Below are 18,070 nucleotides of genomic sequence, written 5' to 3'. Positions count from 1 at the left end.
ATAATTTATAGTTTTCAGCTTTAGAAGCCTGAGCTGGGTCTTTTCATATATTCCATACCCTTACCTAAATTTTTCAATTTATGGAATACAGTTGTTTCAGGTATTTTAATACCCTTGTCTGGTCATTTTACATTTGCACCACTTCTGGAATGTTTTAAATTGATACATAATTTCCTCATCATTATAGAGATATTATCTGTATGCTTGGTAATTTTTTAGTGGAGGCCACACATTGTGAATTTTACCTTGTTGGATGCTGGGTGCTTTTTAAAAATATTTTTACAAATATTTTTGGGTCTTGCTCTGGGATGAAGTTAAGTTATTTGGAAAGAGTTTGATCCTTTTGCGTTTTGCTTTTGAGACTTTTCCAGTGGGATCAGAACAGTGTTCAGTCTAGGAATGCATTATTCCCCATTACAGTATCAGGACCCCTTTGGATACACTACCAAATACCCCATGAATTATTAGGTTTTCCAGTCTGGTTGGTAGCATCAGACTCTATTCCAAGCTCTGTGTTAGGGTTGGGAGCTATTACCTCTAATTTTTTAGAATCATTCTTTCCCCAGCCATGGATAACTTCCTTCCTCATAGATGTGTGTTGATAAATGCTCAGCTGAATACTTAAAAGGGAGTCTGCAAATCTCCAGAATTGTGTCTCTTTGCAGTTCTCTCTTCCCCAGTACTCTGTTCCGCCCACTCGCTGCCTTGGTCTCCTTGGATACTTTTGTCTGTCTTCTCATTCCAAGGAATCTATAAGGTTCCACCTGGGTTGCCTGTCTCTGAGACACAATCTGAGACCTCTCACAAAAGTAATCTGGAGCAAGTGTAGGTACCATTTACTTCCTGTATCTTAGTGGTCATTGCCCATTTTTCCCTAATAGCCTGAAAACTGCTGTTTCATGTATTTTGTCTAACATTGGTTGTCTCATTCTGGATGGTATATCTAATCCCTGATACTCCATCTTGTCCAGAAGCAGAAGTGTCATATGTTCCTTTAAAATCACCTAATTGATATAGTGGAGACCTAAGCTAAATAATGGATGTAGAAACAGAGGGAGTAATGGACTGGGGAATGTGCATTGGTTATTTGTTCAAAACTTATTTATTGAGCATATACCATATGTCAAGCACTGAGATAAGATGGTAGATTGGACTAAAGTGTTAATGGTACAGATCACAAGAAGTGATTGGAGTCAGAGTATGTTTTGAAGGTAGAGTCCTCAAGACTTGCATAGGTAGAGTGTAGGGGTATGAAAGAAAGAAAGGAGTCAAGGATGACTCTGAGGTTTTTGACTTGAATAACTGGGAGAATGGCATTGCCTTTATTGAGATGCAGATGAATAGGGGGATAAGATTTGGAGAGGAAGATCAAGAGCTCAGTTTGGGACATATTGAGTCTGAGATACCTATTCAACATCCAAGTGGTAATGCCAAGGAGGTAAATGAGTTCATGTGAGAGGCTGGGCTTGTGTTATAAATTTGCAAGTCATCAGAATACAGATGTGTTTAAAGCCATAACACTGACTAAGGTAATGAAAGAAAAGATAAAGAATCCATCCAGAGATTGAGTTCAGGAAACTCCAAACTTCAGAGTTAGGAAAAAGGAAGAGTTTGTTTGTTTGTTTGTTTGTTTGTTTGTTTTTATAGGACTCTGTAAAGTGGCGGTGGGGGAGGAGGAGAACAAGGAGAGTGGAATCCCTTATTTCAGTAAAGAAAGAGTAGATAAGCTGTATCAAATGCTGCTGAGAAACAGAATAGACATGAATTAAGAAGTGACTCTGAGAATGACTTGTGCTCCTTTCTTCCCTTTTATTCTGGGAACATTTTCAGAGACTTGGCCAAACTCTCTTTAACCTCAGCACTTACCACAGACCTGATGCACAACAGGTGCCATTGGAATATGCATGGGATAGGTGAATGAATAAAAGGGTGCCAGGCAGCAGTGAGAATGTGAATGAGCCACAAACTGGAAGCTAATAGTTCTGGCTTTTTGTCTTGGTTATATGACTACCTTGTCCTTTCTGTCCCTGGCTTTAGCATCTGAAAGAATTGTCCTCACAATGCTTTCAACCAGGTTCCAAGAAACTCCTTAGACCTTGGTTTTTCTATAAAAGTTTTGGGTTGGTTGTTCAACTTAGAGAAAAGAGGCCCAGAAGTACATCATGACTGATGTCAGGATTTTTACAGAATCATTGTACCTTATTCTGAAAGCCTCCTTCTTTGGGGATCCCACTTTCCATCTAAGACACTACCCATTTCTCTTCTCTTTGCCAATTACATTGTCTGTTGTCTTCCTTGACCAGCCCAGTCCTGCCCTCACACTTGCTCAGTTTCCCCTGTGTAACCCTGCAGCAACCATTGCAAACCTTCTGGCCTCCAGTCTGCTTCTACTGTTGCCTGATGCCTCTGAAGATAAAACCTCTTTCATTTCACTGAGAATGCCAGGGTTTTACATGAGTGAGCCCCTTCAGGCGTTTCTCACCATATACCCATCCCCATATAATCTGTCTGTCACCTCCTTCCTTCCTAGATTATTCATTGGTGGCCCCTTCACCTATGTTTTTGGTAAGTCTCCTCTTACTCCTCTGGTACCTGGACCCACCCATTATATCCATTTTTCATGAGCTCCAGGCTTAAATGTAATGGGTCACATGCACAGATACTTTCATTATCCATTGAATCATTCCTCAAAACCTTTATACCTGCTTTATTAATTTCCTTTTAGTAAAAGAATAACAGGAGCAACACAGAGAACCTCTTGTAACCCCACATTCTCCAGTTCGCACTCCATCTCTCTCCTTTCTCTCAGGCAAGCTTCTTGAAAGAGTTAGCTATATTCATATCTTTTATTTCTCACCTCCTACTACTTACTTATGAAACCCTGCAAAACATGCTGTCTTTTACCATCACTCCCTGAGGCTGCTCTTTTTTTCTTAGAAAATTTAAGTATAGGTGACACACAATGTTACATTAGTTTCAGGTGTACAACATATTGAATCAACTGTGCCATACTGTGCTTACCACAAGTGTAGCTACAATATGTCACCTTGCAACACCATTAATATCATTCACTATATTCCCCACACTGTACCTTTTTAATTCTTGTTACTTCAATTAACTCATTATTCATTCAGTAACCGAAAGCCTGTATTTCCCACTCCCTTTCACCTGTTTTTCCCATCTCCCTACCAACAAACAAACCGAAAGTAGAATCAAACCTATAAATACAGAGAACAAACTAATGGCTGCCATAGGAGAGGAGGCAGGAGGTGGAAGGATACTCTTAAATGAGGCAGGAGACAAAGACAGTCCCCATAGGCAGTTCTGCTCTTCTTCTTCTTTTTTTTTTTAATGTTTTTATTTATTTGTGAGAGAGAGAGACAGCATGAGCAGGGGAGGGTCAGAGAGAGAGGGAGACACAGAATCTGAAGCAGGCTCCAGGCTCTGAGCTGTCAGCAGAGAGCCCGACGTGGGGCCTGAACCCACCAACTGTGAGATCATGACCTGATCCAAAGTTGGATGCTCAACCAACTGAGCCACCTAGGGGCCCCAGTTCTGCTCTTTTTGATGCAGGAGTAAGATTATGAAGCCTCCTCCCTTCCTGAAAATCTCCCTTCTTTGGGGCTTGTCCTCAGTCTCCCCCACTCTTTCAGCTCCTTGGATCACCTTTCACCTTTGCAGGTCTTCAGAACTCTCTCCTCAGCTTCTTTCTATGCTCTCATCCTCTCTGAGAGCTTTAACTCCCAGCAAACCCTGATAGTGTTCATGTCCTACCTCCAGTCCAGAGCCTGGTGAGGATTGTGCCAGTCAGAGTCTGCTGCAGCAGGTCTGGAGAGCAAGAGTGAAGGTTTGAGACCAGGCCAGTGCCTTGGGAATGGAAGGCAGTGGATGGACAGATCATTGACACTTTGGGTGGACAACTAACTGAGGATAGAGGCTCTCTTGATGTGATGATTGAAGGAAACAAGGAGTTATGGTTGACATCCAAGTTTCTGGTTTGGATGACTGGGTAGAAGGCAGGTCCCTTTAAGAGATGGATAACCTGGAAGCCAATTTGCAGGCAAAGGTGTCAAGTTTAGTTTCAGCTATGTTGTATTTAAGGTGCCTCAAAAGAGATATCTACCAGGCAGCTGGAGATATGTGTGAGTAGCTTGGGAAAGATGCCTGGGTTGAGATCCTGATTTGGGACATGATGGTAACTGAAGCCTTAGGACTAGATGAAGTTCTTTTGGAGAGTGTGCATATGAGAACCAGTGGCATAGCTGCCTACAGGGTAAGGGGATTGCTACCTGCCTTTGTTCCCTGCCAAGCATCCTGAAAGGGTGGTTCTGAGTAAGAGAAATGTGTGTGGCAGGGCAGCTGCTGGGCAACCAGACTGAAGGAAGGGCCTGTTCCTAGCAGAGAGAACAGGAATTATGGGATACAAATCTGTCTTGGTGCTAGGATCTTAGAGAGAGCATAAGTGTTATGTGCCCCCAGAGCTGTCCCTTTTGTGAGCTGAGAGCCACTGCTATTAAGGATGATTAGTAAGTAAGGAATAAGTCCAACTGGTGACAGGCAGGGCCTGCACTGGATATTTATCAGTGAGAAGTCCTTAGTCTTCTGTCTCGTGTTTGCAGCATCCCTGGGTTGGCTTGACCTCCTTTGCTCACTCCCCACTCTGGGCCTGGTCCCTTCACACCAGTGTCCTTTCTATCCCTGCAGTGGATTTGCCCTTTACTGCCCCACATATACCCCTGCTCTTTATTCACTAAACAGTGCTCCACTGAGGCCCACTCTGATCAGTGTGAATGGCACCAGCTTTGTTTGCATTGCCTGGAACTTTCTGTCTCCATGGTCTGCTGCCTCTAGGGTCCAAGCAGGGACTCAGAGATGCTGGTTCCTATTCCTCAGGTGCCCTCATTAGCATCCTAGTGATGTAGTCCCACAGAGAGCATCAAGCAAGCAGCTTTGAGGCTGTTTGTTATTATCACTCACCACAGAGCTTGGTGTGCCTGCCATCACCATGGTGACAGTTTCAGAAGCTGGAACAAGTAGATGGGGGGGTGAAGAGGTGGGGAGTAGGACAGGGTTTCAGCAGTAGGGGCCATAGGTAACCTGGGTGTGTGTGGAACATACTGACCAGCCTGAGCAGAGAAGAGCTGTCCTGAGTCTCTCTTGCTCCAGCTACCCTGACCCCATGGCAAGAAATACTGCAGAATGTAATCTCCTGTCTCTCTTCTGGACTTTGCCCTCTCAGGATCCTCCTTCTTAGTCTATTTTGTGGACACCTCGTCCTCTCCTCATATCTTAAATGTTGGGGTTTTCCAGACTCTGAACTGATCTGAATTCTGTATTCTCTTTCTGTGTGATCCCACCCTCTTGCTTTCCCATCCATCTCTGAGCCCTGCCTTTTCTCCCTCCTGAATAGTTTTCCACTCTGCTCTCTTGCCTCAAGCTCTCTTGGTACCATTTTCTTCAGCTTTCTCCCTACCACCTTGCCTTCAATCTTGTTCCCCATTTAATCCAGTCTCTACCTAACAGCCAGAGGATATTTCTAGAATATAATGCTGTTCTACCTATGCTACTTCTCAGCTCTTACAAGGCTCCCTGTACCCCAAAGGACAGAGTCCTGAACGGTACCACTGCCTATGGAGCCCATGAGGGCTCTCCCTTCTCTCTTATTCACCACCTGCTCCACTTACAGGGCCCCTCTTTGTTCCTCAGCTTGTGAAATATTACTTGGGGGTGTATGCTGGAAATAATATGAGTGGAACTGAAAGGAGGAGCCCCAGAGACAGTACCCCTGGTTGAAAAAGTCAAAGAAAGATGGACTCCCACCTGAAGAGCATAAGCTTTAAGGTGGTCTTGGGTCAGGAGAGCCAGAGATCCAGGGTAAGCGGCAGCTGCTTTGGGCCAAGGACATACATTTTGTTCCATGGGGCAGGAGTTTCAGGGCGGTGGCTGGTTTGAAGGTGCTCAGCAGCATAAGTATATGTGAGACACCTGCAAAGCCAAGGCACCAGAAGATGTCTTAGAGAGGTTTTATCTTTTTTGTTTATCTTATTATTTTATTTTATTTTATTTTATTTTATTTTATTTTATTTTGAGAGAGAGAAAGCATGTGCAGGGGAGGAGCAGAGAGAGAGAGAGAGAGAGAGAGAGAGAGATAAAAAGAGAGAGAAACCCAAACAAGCTCCAAGCTGTCAGTACTGAGCCAGACGCGGGGCTTGATCTCACAAACTGTGACATCATGATTTGAGCCCAAATCAAGAGTTGGAGGCTTAACTGACTGAACTACTTAGGCGCCCTTGTTTTGTTTCATTTTAGCATTGATAGTCCATTTGTCAAAAAATTCACTGCAGTAAAAGAAAAATAAGCACATTTTTCAATTTACTCCTATTGCCTTTTAAATTACCTGGCACAGTGGGGACATAACCATCTTCTTTTTGGTGTTTAGAACCTGGTACGTAGGCACTGCTGGATCCCCCTGTGTGGCATTGCCATAGCAGTACCTAGGAATGCTGAGGTTTGCCAGGTGAGCACTCATTCTGTTCTCACTACTCACCTGCAACTCTTCTACTTTATATGATATCTAAGATTGTGAGCTTCCTCTTGGCCATCTTCCTAGCAGGTGAGGATACCAGTCGTACATAGAGAATGACAGAAAAATCCAATGGTGTGAAGAGTTCCCCAGCCAATAACCACAACCACCACGCACCTCCCGCCATCAAGGCCAATGGCAAAGATGACCACAGGACAAGCAGCAGGTGAATCTTTTGGGGCTGGATCATTTCAGAGATGGCCTGGAGGCTTCTCTTTTCCCCCAGCTTTGCCTCACTGTCACAGAGCAAACAATCTTTGGCTTAAGGATACCCTATAAAGGGATCATGGGATTCTAAGAACCTTCCAGGAGATAAAAGTACAGATAGGGGACAAGGTACACCCAGAGAAACCCTGGTCAACTCTGCTCCTTCCTCTATAGGCCACAATCTGCAGCCGACGATGACACCTCCTCAGAACTGCAGAGGCTGGCGGAGATGGATGCCCCCCAGCGGGGGAGGGGTGGCTTCCACAGGTGGGTTCCACCACTGCCCTCCTGCCACCTGCTCCTGCCCATGGGGCCTATCAGAGTGGCTACCATGAGTCTTCTTGTCTCCCTCCCACTGAGCCTTTCTGCCAAGATCCCTGGGAAGCAGTTTTCTTCTGAGGAGTCTCCTGTGAGCAAGCTGGAAGTGGTCAGTGGCAGATTCCCTTTAGAATTGCCTGTCTCAGCACTGAAGGAAGGGGGAGGGCTCCTTTTCAGCAAAAGGGTCTAAGTAGAGGGCCTCGAGATCTGCAGACCAGAGTCATAAGGCTCCATAGGGAAATCAGGGAGCTTAGGCCAATCTCCCTCCTGGCCTGTCTTCCAGTAGCACAACATTGATCTTGCCCTGGAGACCACCTATTTGTTCTTCATAATCAACTGACATGGCACCTCCTACAAGAAGTCTTCCCAGAGCTACCCCTTATCCCTTAGGCTGCATTTGGAGACGTACCTGAACTCCAGCTCCATGACCTCAGTGATGCCCCCATCCCAACTCTTAGCATGGAGGATATCATTGACTGGCCTATTTCCAGGGTCTTCTCTCCATCTCCCTCACCAGATAGGAAGCTCTTGGACTCGGGTCCTTTCTGAACAGCATGATTCTCCTCTTTGGCTCATGCTCCCTGTTATCTCTAGGATTGTCCGCTTGGTGGGGGTCATCAGAGACTGGGCCAACAAGAATTTCCGTGAGGAGGAACCTCGACCTGACTCATTCCTGGAGCGTTTCCGTGGGCCTGAGCTCCAGACCGTGACAACACAGCAAGATGATGGCAAAGGCAACAAGGATGGCGAAAGCAAGGGCACCAAGTATAGTTTTCCAGCTTTGGGGACTGGAGGGGCTCCCAAGCATGCAGTTGTAGGACTTGGTGGCATTTCTTATGCCACCACCAAGGGCAGACTGGAATCTATACCAAACCCTGACATGACAGGGAAAGGAGTTGGCAGAGGAGACCTGGTATTGTTTTAACTCTAGTACATTTCCATTGTCCTTGTTCACAAACTTTCCAACTCCCAGTGGTCAATTGCCATGGGAGCCCCTGGTGGCTTTTCTTCTCTTAGCTGCCCCTTGGCAGATGTCCTTTCGCTGCTCATGAAGCAAATAGCAAGGGCACCTAAATGTGTACCAGCCCATCTCAGTTTCAGCAGTCAGTAAATGCAGAGAAGGGTGCAACTGGGGACTGACGCTGAAATAATGCCTACACCAGTGCCAATGTGGGTACAGAGGTGGGTCTTTGAAGAGGCCATATTGGGGGGCTGTCTGAGGAAGGCCTGGGAACAACTGTGCAGGAGGGAGCAGGAAAGGCAGAGAGATGGAGCCAGAGGATCTATTCTTTGAGGAACGAGTAGGCAACTGGAGATGTCTGGTCAAGCTGACATTCCACAATTCTGGCCAGTGGAGGAAAGGAACTTTTGCCAAGACAGGATATAGCTTCTGGGAAAGTGATTTGGGAGCTGGAGGCCAGGGACCAAACAGGGAGAGAGTAGGGTGGGAAGGAAGCATGTGGCACTCACTTGCTTGGAGTTCCTCATTCTTCCCAGGAGGGATCCCTGAGCCCTCATTACCATCTTGTGGAAGTCCCTCCCTAGGCCCTGAGGCCAACCTCAATAAAAACACTACCCCTTGCCACGCCCTCTGAGCAAAGGGTCTTCGTAAGGCATAGGAGCCAGTGGGCCTATATGGGATTAAAATAGGAAGAAGAGTGACTCTTAGCCATGTGACCTCTACTCAGATGCCCAGTACCAAGTTGTGGCTTCCTGAAAATGAGGCCCTGAGCCAACTCAGTCCTTACCCTGCACATCCTCATAAGCATTACTTTTTAAGGGACATTTGGCTTCTGGGAGCTGGGGTGCTGCCACACTGGGGACCTAGACCCCAAGCCTGGCCTCTCTCTGTCTCCTCAGGAAGAAATTTGAACTATTTGTCTTGGACCCAGCTGGGGACTGGTACTACCGCTGGCTATTTGTCATTGCTATGCCTGTCCTCTACAACTGGTGCCTGCTGGTGGCCAGGTGAGCAGGGAGGGAGTTGGGAGGGGGTGGACAAAGCAGCCCAGTGCACAGGCCTTGGGTTTCAGAGCACACCAGTCCCAGCTGTGTACACAAAGCCCATTCTAGCTCAGCCTTCTTTCTGGATTTCCTGCTTGCCAATGTCACCTCTCTCTGCCCTATTAACCCTTAATGCCCTCTCCCTCTCCCGTCTTCCAGTTTAATATGCTACTAAACCTTCATCTCTATTCTTTTCCTGGTATCCATAATCTGTTCCTACTTCTTCATCCACACCAACACTGTCCTGGGTAAGGCCACCCTCCTTTCTCCCTGGGACAAGTACAGCAGCCATGCACCCATTTCTTGCAGGCACCCTTGTCCTATCTAATGCATCCTTCACACTTGCAATTAGTGTGCTTGGTAGAAACTTGGATTTCATTGTCAGTCCCTCCTCACAAACACTTCAATGGCCCTCATGGCTCAGAGGATGAAGTTCAAACCCTCATTGTGGGCTTCAAGGCTCTCTGGACCTGATCTCACTAGCTCTCCCTTCTGGACAAACCCCAGCCCTAGCATTCTCTACTCTTGGATAATAACACTTTCTTTCCTCAAAAGAAAATTTCCTTTTCCCATGTTTAGCCTGTGGAGATTCTTTGCAATTCCAGTTCCAAAGTCACTTTCTACAGGTAGCATTCCCATTCCGCCCCATTCCCCACTACAGTTATTCATTCAGCAAGGATTTGACCGAACACCCATTGAGTCACTACTGTCTTGGAGCTCTCAGGCTAGTGGGAGACACTGGAAGTAAATATGAACAAAACAAATTCCCAAGAGACTAGAAGCTAGTGAAAGAAACTTTCTGGGGAGGAGGAACAAATGCCAAGACCTTGTCTCGGGATGGCCTAGTGTTGCTGGAGGACTCCAAGTGAACATCAGACAGGCATAGGACTATTCTGTAGGCTTTGTGCACCAGAGGAGGAGGCTGGGGTTTTACCTGAAATGTGACTAACTAGTCAGAATTAACTGCTTTTCCCTTTGACTATTACACTTACTGGGTCATCATCCTGGGTTCTATCTCCTATTCTGTCCGTATTCTGGGCCCCTACCCATTCAGTCACCAAGTCTTGTTAATTCCTTCTAAAACTCTCCTGCAGCCTCCAACCTCTCTTCAATCCCACTGACTTTAGGCTTATCCCAGCTACTATCTTCTCTCTCATATGGATTGGACAGTGCTCTGTATTTGGGCTCTCAATAGCTGTGTATTATAATTCATACCTCCAATGACTCATTTTTCATTTAACTCATACCTGTCAAATCCTGGTGCTCTGGGCTACAGCATGGGGCATGCAGTAATGACTAAGAGGTGGCCTCTGTCTTCTTGGGATTCACAGTTGAGTGAATGAGATAGACAGGTGATGATCAGGGTGGATGTCTATTTAGGGATGTCTATGTAATAATAAGAGTTGAAGTAAAAGTTGCTTATCAATAAGTTTCTGAATGACACCAGACCGACTGTGACTCATCAGTGTCCTGGTAGCCATCCCAAGACCTGCACTCAGTAAGCACTCAGTTTGAGGTCTCCAGGGATTGTTGTCTGGCTTTGAGGGTGAAGCCCAGTCATATCTTCCTACAGAGCTTGCTTCAGTGACCTACAGAAAAGCTATTACCTAGTGTGGCTGGTGCTGGACTACTTCTCAGATGTGGTGTACATTGCGGACCTCTTCATCCGATTGCGCACAGGTAACTGAGCAACTGGGATGCATAGGCAGGAGGATGACCCATAGGTCCAAACTCCTGAGTCCACATTTTCAGGAAGCTCTCTTGACACAGTGTTAGACTCGAATGCCTGGCTGGGACTTCAGTTGGTGTCTGCTTCTCTTTGAACCTCACAGTCCCCATGTGCTTAGTGAGGTTTAGACCTGGGGATCATCTCTTAGGATCCTTCAGGCCAGCTCTGCTATGTGAGTTTCCTATATCTCTCCTTGAGAAGGAGGGTTGAATGTCTAGTTTGTCCCTTGCTATGCATTAGCCAATTAGGAGGGACAGGCTTGAGGGCAGAGCTGACATACTGATTTGCATCTCTACTAGGTTTTCTGGAGCAGGGGCTGCTGGTCAAAGATCCAAAGAAGTTGCGGGACAACTATATCCATACCCTGCAGTTCAAGCTGGATGTAGCTTCTATCATTCCCACGGACCTGATCTATTTTGCTGTGGGCATCCACAGCCCAGAGCTGCGCTTTAACCGCTTGCTACACTTTGCCCGCATGTTTGAATTCTTTGACCGCACTGAGACACGCACCGGCTACCCCAACATCTTCCGAATCAGCAACTTGGTCCTCTACATCTTGGTCATTATCCACTGGAATGCGTGCATCTACTATGCCATCTCCAAGTCCATTGGCTTTGGGGTTGACACCTGGGTTTATCCTAATATCACTGACCCTGAGTATGGCTACCTGGCTAGGGAATACATCTACTGCCTTTACTGGTCTACACTGACACTCACCACCATTGGGGAGACACCACCTCCTGTAAAGGATGAGGAGTACTTATTTGTCATTTTTGACTTCCTGATTGGTGTCCTCATCTTTGCCACCATTGTGGGAAATGTGGGCTCTATGATCTCCAACATGAATGCCACTCGGGCTGAATTCCAGGCCAAGATTGATGCTGTCAAACATTATATGCAGTTCCGAAAGGTTAGTAAGGAGATGGAAGCCAAGGTCATTAAGTGGTTTGACTACCTATGGACTAATAAGAAGAGCGTGGATGAGCGGGAAGTTCTTAAGAACTTGCCAGCCAAGCTGAGGGCTGAGATAGCCATCAATGTCCATCTGTCCACCCTCAAAAAAGTGCGCATCTTCCAGGATTGTGAAGCTGGCCTGCTGGTAGAGCTGGTATTGAAGCTCCGTCCTCAGGTCTTCAGCCCTGGAGATTACATTTGCCGAAAGGGTGATATTGGCAAGGAGATGTACATAATCAAGGAGGGCAAGTTGGCAGTAGTGGCTGATGATGGTGTTACTCAATATGCCTTGCTCTCAGCTGGGAGTTGCTTTGGAGAGATCAGTATCCTTAACATTAAGGGCAGCAAAATGGGCAATCGACGCACAGCCAATATCCGTAGCCTTGGTTACTCAGATCTCTTTTGCTTATCCAAGGATGATCTTATGGAAGCTGTGACTGAGTACCCTGATGCCAAGAAGGTCTTGGAGGAGAGGGGCCGGGAGATCTTGATGAAGGAGGGGCTACTGGATGAGAATGAGGTGGCAGCCAGCATGGAGGTAGATGTGCAGGAGAAGCTAGAACAGCTGGAGACCAACATGGAGACCTTGTACACTCGCTTTGGCCGCCTGCTGGCCGAGTACACGGGAGCCCAGCAAAAGCTTAAACAGCGTATTACTGTTCTGGAAACCAAGATGAAACAGAACAATGAAGATGATTACCTGTCAGATGGGATGAATAGCCCTGAGCTAGTTGTTGCTGATAAGCCATAAGGGCTTGGGCCCAGCTGCTTTACCAGCCTTGGCCTTGACCCCAAGAACTAGAAGAGCTGTGTAGGTGACCATATTTCTATGCATCACCCTCTTGAATTCTCCCCAAAGCCTCTCTGTCTAGGTTTTTGGCTCAACCATCTAGGAGCCCTCTTCCAAGTGCAGCTTATGCACAATACAGACCATGTTGGCTCAGCTTCCAGGAGCCTTAGCCTGTCCAAATCTGAGGAGGGAAGAGAGGAGTATCTGAACTATCTTCAAGGGGTCTGTCTTGGGGCTGGGAGCCTGGGCAACGATCTGCTCTGAAGAAGCCCATCTGCAGGACAGTGTGCACCCTAATGTAGAACTGTCCTCTCTCTGGGGTCCTTTGCACATAGCCACTTCCCACTTGGTTCTGGCCCTTGATTTTTAAATATGTGTTCTGAATATACCCATTTCCCTGCACATGTATGTAGTTCAATAAATGGCTACAGACAGTTAGCACAGGTATCCATCCAGTGTATCCCAAGGCAGGGAAAAGAGGGGAGCAGGTAGAAAAGTGCTCTCTTAGGGGTGCCTTTTCATCAGGCACTCCAAGTTCTGGTCTTTTCATCCATTTGAATGTTGCCTGCCAGGAGCAAGTTCTCTGCAAGTCTTCTCTGGACCAGGGAGATGATTATTATCTTGTTTTCTGGTCCATTCCAAGGCAGGGAGTGAGGAGCAAGGAAATGCCACCTGGGGAAGGAGGTGAGTGGGAGCTCTGGCCATCACCCCTCTATACAGAGAATTACTGAAGAGGCCCTGAGGCTGGCAGTGTGTGGGAAGCTCTTCAAATTCATATCTTCAGTAGAAGCACTTACAAGTTAGTAAATTCATTTGAACTAGTTGTGGTTATTGCTCAACTCTGCTATTCACATTCCTTCCATTTCTCCGCTCTTTATTCTTCTTATCCAGGACTCACTCTGCCTGGAACACTCTCTGCTGTCTGCCTAAGCCCCACTGGTCCTTCAGGACTCAGCTCAGACACCACCTTCCCAGAGAAGGTTCCCACATATACAGTCAATCATACCCTCTCTAAGCTCCCACAGCACTTGCTAGTCTATGTCTTGGTTCTTTGCTTTGTTCTTATGGTTGGTTTTGCCAGAACTGGTTTCCCATCCTGTGGGATCTTTGAGGGCAGGGCCAAGACACTCTCCTTCACTGCTCTGTCTTCAGCTTTGGGGACATGCCTGGCCCAGAGCAGTCTTTCAGAAAATGTTTAATTACTGGGGCAGTAAGTGAATACACTGAAACTCTTGTTTCCATTTGCCGGTAGCCAAGTCTTGACAGAAACACTGGCTACACCTGGGGATTCATGGACAATTTTCTGGAGAAGCAGATATTTGAGTGAGTACCACTTGATGACCAGGAATCCAAAGGACAAGTGCTAATTAGTGGGCAAGAAGTTTTAGGTGCAGACTAGATAGATGCCTTTGTGCACACCACTTATCTTTATCATCTATCTACCTATCTCTCTTTCTGCTTATTTATCATCTATCTCTCTATGTCTCTATTTCTCTATCTATCTATTAACCATGGTACAAGACACATCAAATTTACCGTTTTAACTGTTTTTAAGTGTACAGTTTTATAGTGTTAGGTACATTCACATTGTTGTGAAACAAATTTCCAGAATTTTTCATCTTCCCAAACTGAAACTCTCTCCCCATTAAACAAAACTTCCCATTGTCTCTCCCTGCTAAACCTTGGCAACCATCATTTTAATTTCTGTTTCTATTACTTGATTACTTTAGATACCTCATACAAGTGGAATTATATGGTATCTATCCTTTTGTGACAGGCTTATTTCACTTAGCATAATGTTCTTAAAGTTCATTATGTTGTAGCATGTGTCAGAATTTCCTTCCTTTTTAAGGCTGAATAATACTCCATTGTATGGATGGAGCAAATTTTGTTTTTCCATTCATCCATCAATGGACACTTGGTTGTTTCCATCTTTTGGCTACTGTGAATAATGCTGCTATGCACATGAGTACACAAATATCTGCTCAAGTTCTTGCTTTCATTTCTTTTGAGACTATAACCAGAAGTGGAATTGCTGCATCATATGGTAATTCTATTTTTTAATTTTTTTGAAGGCCCATCATCTTGTCTCCCATAGAAATTGTACCATTTTACAGTCCCACTAACAGTACATAAGGATTCTAACTTCTTTGCATCCTCATCAATACTTGTTTCCTGTTTGTTTGTTTGTTTTTACAGTAGCCATCCTAATTGGTATGGGGTAGTATCTCATTGTAGTCGTTATATTCATTTCCCTGGTAAATAGTGATGTTGAGCATCTCTTCATGTGCTTGTTGTTCATTTATTTATCTTTTTTGGAAAAATTTATATTTAGTCTTTTGCAAAATTTTCAATCATGTCATTTGTTTTTTTTCATGTTGAGTTGTAGGAGTTCTTTATATATTCTTGATGTTAACTGATATCAAATATATGATCTGCAATTCCTCTCCCCCATTCCATAGATTGCTTTTTCACTGTTGATTATATATTTTGATACACAGAAGTGTTTAATTTTGATACAGTCCAGTTTGCCTGGAGGTAGGTGTCACCACTGATTTTCATTGGAATTCATTCTTCTAGCCAGACTTATTTTACAGTTAATGTAATTTCTTGCCTCTTCCCTACCTTATGGTAACACATCTTAACAAGGGGCAGATTCAATTGCAGGGATCTGTAACCTTACCCATGCTTAGACCTGGTACCTGAGAGTGGCAGGAGTAGGGAGGCAGCATTCATAATGGAACAGCATTCTCTGTATGCTTTCCCTTTGGGTGCTGGGCTGGAAGAAAAACTCTAAGTCTCTTCACTTCAAGAGAGGCTGAGCCCCCAGGAGATGGAGTCCTTGGGGAGCCAACCAGTTGCTTGCTCAGATGCTCATAGCTAAGGCTACATGAAGGAGCTAAGTTTCCCTACATCTGGAACCCAGAGTAGGTATTGTTTTTTTTGCCCTAGAATGGCACTGGGCCCAGAAGAAAGGGGAAGATTACATTGAAAAATATTTCATTGGTTATAGCAAGAAATCCATAGTCTTTCTCCCTGGAATGTGGCTCACCTTCTCTCTAGCCCCCATGGGTGCCTGATTTCCAGGCCATATCAACCTGGCGGACATTGAAACTTGGATCTGGTTTTCCCCAGTGCAAAGCAGCTGACTCGTGGGTCATGTGGGGAACCCACTGGGTTGAGATGTAGGATTCAGGGCTCTGCTCCCCACCCTCTACCCAGACATCTTTGAGTCAAATCACCCATGACCTTTTGTGGTTCCTTTAGTATCTATGTTCTCTTCGGCTTCTAGGACTCTTCTCATGCTCTTCCCTTTACCTGGATCACTCTTTTCTGCCTTTTCTTCCTCTGACACTCAGTTCACAGGCTTACCACAGCCTGCATACTGGACTGTGAGGTTCTGTTTATCAATTGGTCTTTTCTCTTCTAAATACAGTTTGTTCATTGAGAAAAAGATGAAAAAGTGACAGAAAGAATATCCATGCAGCTTGGGGTGTATGCGTGTGTGCAAACACACGCCTGTGTGAGCATCTGGATGTCAGCCTAGGCAGACAGTGTCTGTCTCTGTGCCCCCTCCCAGTCCCCTCCTCAGTTGCTTTCTGCAAAAGCATGACTCTCTCCTGCCTGTTTCTGGCCACCGCCCCCGCTTCTCTCCCATAACTGGCTGTAATATAAGAACTGAAGTACATTTTCCATTATGTGTTGTATTTACTCAGCACAGTCTGATGCTCTCTGCTCTTAATTTTAAAATATTTAAATTGGAATGTTTTTTTATTTTCCTCTGAAAATACCCACTTAAGGTAAATTGCCCTATTTGTATATATCCATCAACGTGCTTTTCTTTGCATTGGTGACCTTCTGTAGAAAACAAAGCCCCTGCTCTCACCCACCACTTTCCTTCCCCTTTTGGTCTGACCTTTGGTGTTTTCAGCCTGGCTTGCAGATTGCTGCTTCGACCTCAGCCCAGCCTGAGTCTCAGCCTCAGCAGCACCTATCTGTCCATTAGACTTGAGTCTAAAGCTAATCTGACCTCTTCCTCTTTCTTTGAAAGGAGTCCAAGTTGGAGGGTCCCCTACTGAGTAGCCTGGAAACAAGAGCTCAGGAGCCCCCAGTGTACAGAGCGAGAAAACCCAGCCACCAGAGGGCGCATGGACCTAAGAAAATGGTGGTGGGCTCTGCTCCTTGAAAAACCCCATCAAGCAGAGGGCAGAGCAAGGCTCACTGAGGCAGTTAGGTGTCTGCCCTTAGGGCCTCACTGAGCTGTAAGACCAAGTCTTCCTCTCTGAATGCCCCACTCTGAAGGGCAGTCCCTTCGAATGCCCTCAGAGGCTCCTGGGTGTCAAAACCAATGGTGCCAGACTCTGCTGAGGGTTGGGTATGGAAGAAATGTCAGGGTTGAACTTCAAGGGAATCTGGAAACTATGTTTGTAATTATTAATTTTAACGTGTATTGAACAAAAAACACTAGTAGTCTACAAAACCCTTGATGTTATTGCACCTCAATGTTTATAGCAGCAATATCAACAATAAAGAAAGTATGGAAAGAGCTCAAATTCCCATCAACAGATGAATGGATAAAGAAGATGTTATACACACACACACACACACACAATGGAATTTTAGTTGGCAATCAAAAAGAATGAAATCTTGCCATTTGCAACAACGTGGGTGGACCTAGAGGGTATTATACTAAGTGAAATTAGTTAGTCAGAGAAAGACAAATACATGACTTCACTCTTATGAGGAATTTAAGATACAAAACAGATGAACATAAGTGAAGAGAAGCAAAAATAATATAAAAACATGGAGTAGGACAAAACATAAGAGACTCTTAAATATACAGAATAAACTGAGGGATGCTGGAGGGATGATGGGTGGGGGGATGGGCTAAATGGGTAAGGTGCATTAAGGAGGGCACCTGTTGGGATGAGCACTGGGTGTTATACATAGGGAATCTACTCCTGAAATCATTGTTGCACTATATGCTAACTAACTTGGATGTAAATTTTTTTTTAAATAATTAATTAATTAATTTAAAAAATAAATATTTAAAAACCCCTTGATGTCATGAATATTATTGCCTAGCATGGAGCTAAAGAAAAAAGTGAGCTGATTTAAGGTTGATTTTAAAAAAATGATTATATGAATAACTATTCCAATGGCATATGAAGGTAGTGACCAGATAATGGTGAATATCCAAATGCCTACCTGATACCACTAAGACATTTCAAAATCAACACCATCATAACTTACCTTTTGATTATTTTTTTCCCACACCAGCTCCCTCCAATCCTCCTCATTTCAGTAATGGTTTGTCCACTCTTCCAGTTGCTCAGGCCAAAACACTTTAAGCCATCCTGGACTTACCCCTTTCGTTCATCCACTATATCCAACCAGCCAGGAAATAGTCTCTGCCTAACTTTCAATGTAAAGTCAGAATTCACACACCTCTCCCACCTCCACTGGTCCCACTCTGGTCCAGACC

At 45.1% G+C, this 18,070-nt stretch overlaps 1 protein-coding gene across 1 annotated transcript; it reads left to right on the top strand.

The window, feature by feature from the left end:
- Positions 1-6,613: 6,613 nt before the first annotated feature.
- Positions 6,614-12,546, top strand: CNGA2 (cyclic nucleotide gated channel subunit alpha 2). The gene is made up of 6 exons (XM_039249866.1): positions 6,614-6,749; positions 6,965-7,057; positions 7,703-7,873; positions 8,969-9,076; positions 10,686-10,792; positions 11,141-12,546. The coding sequence occupies exons 1-6, from the start codon at positions 6,640-6,642 to the stop codon at positions 12,544-12,546; spliced, it is 1,995 nt and encodes a 664-aa protein (XP_039105797.1). The 5' UTR covers positions 6,614-6,639.
- Positions 12,547-18,070: the final 5,524 nt, after the last annotated feature.

The sequence above is a fragment of the Hyaena hyaena genome, unplaced genomic scaffold, assembly GCF_003009895.1.
Source record: "Hyaena hyaena isolate Hyena2069 unplaced genomic scaffold, ASM300989v1 scaffold_348, whole genome shotgun sequence".
Taxonomy (NCBI): Eukaryota; Metazoa; Chordata; class Mammalia; order Carnivora; family Hyaenidae; genus Hyaena; species Hyaena hyaena.
This window is presented reverse-complemented; position numbering and strand designations above follow the sequence as displayed.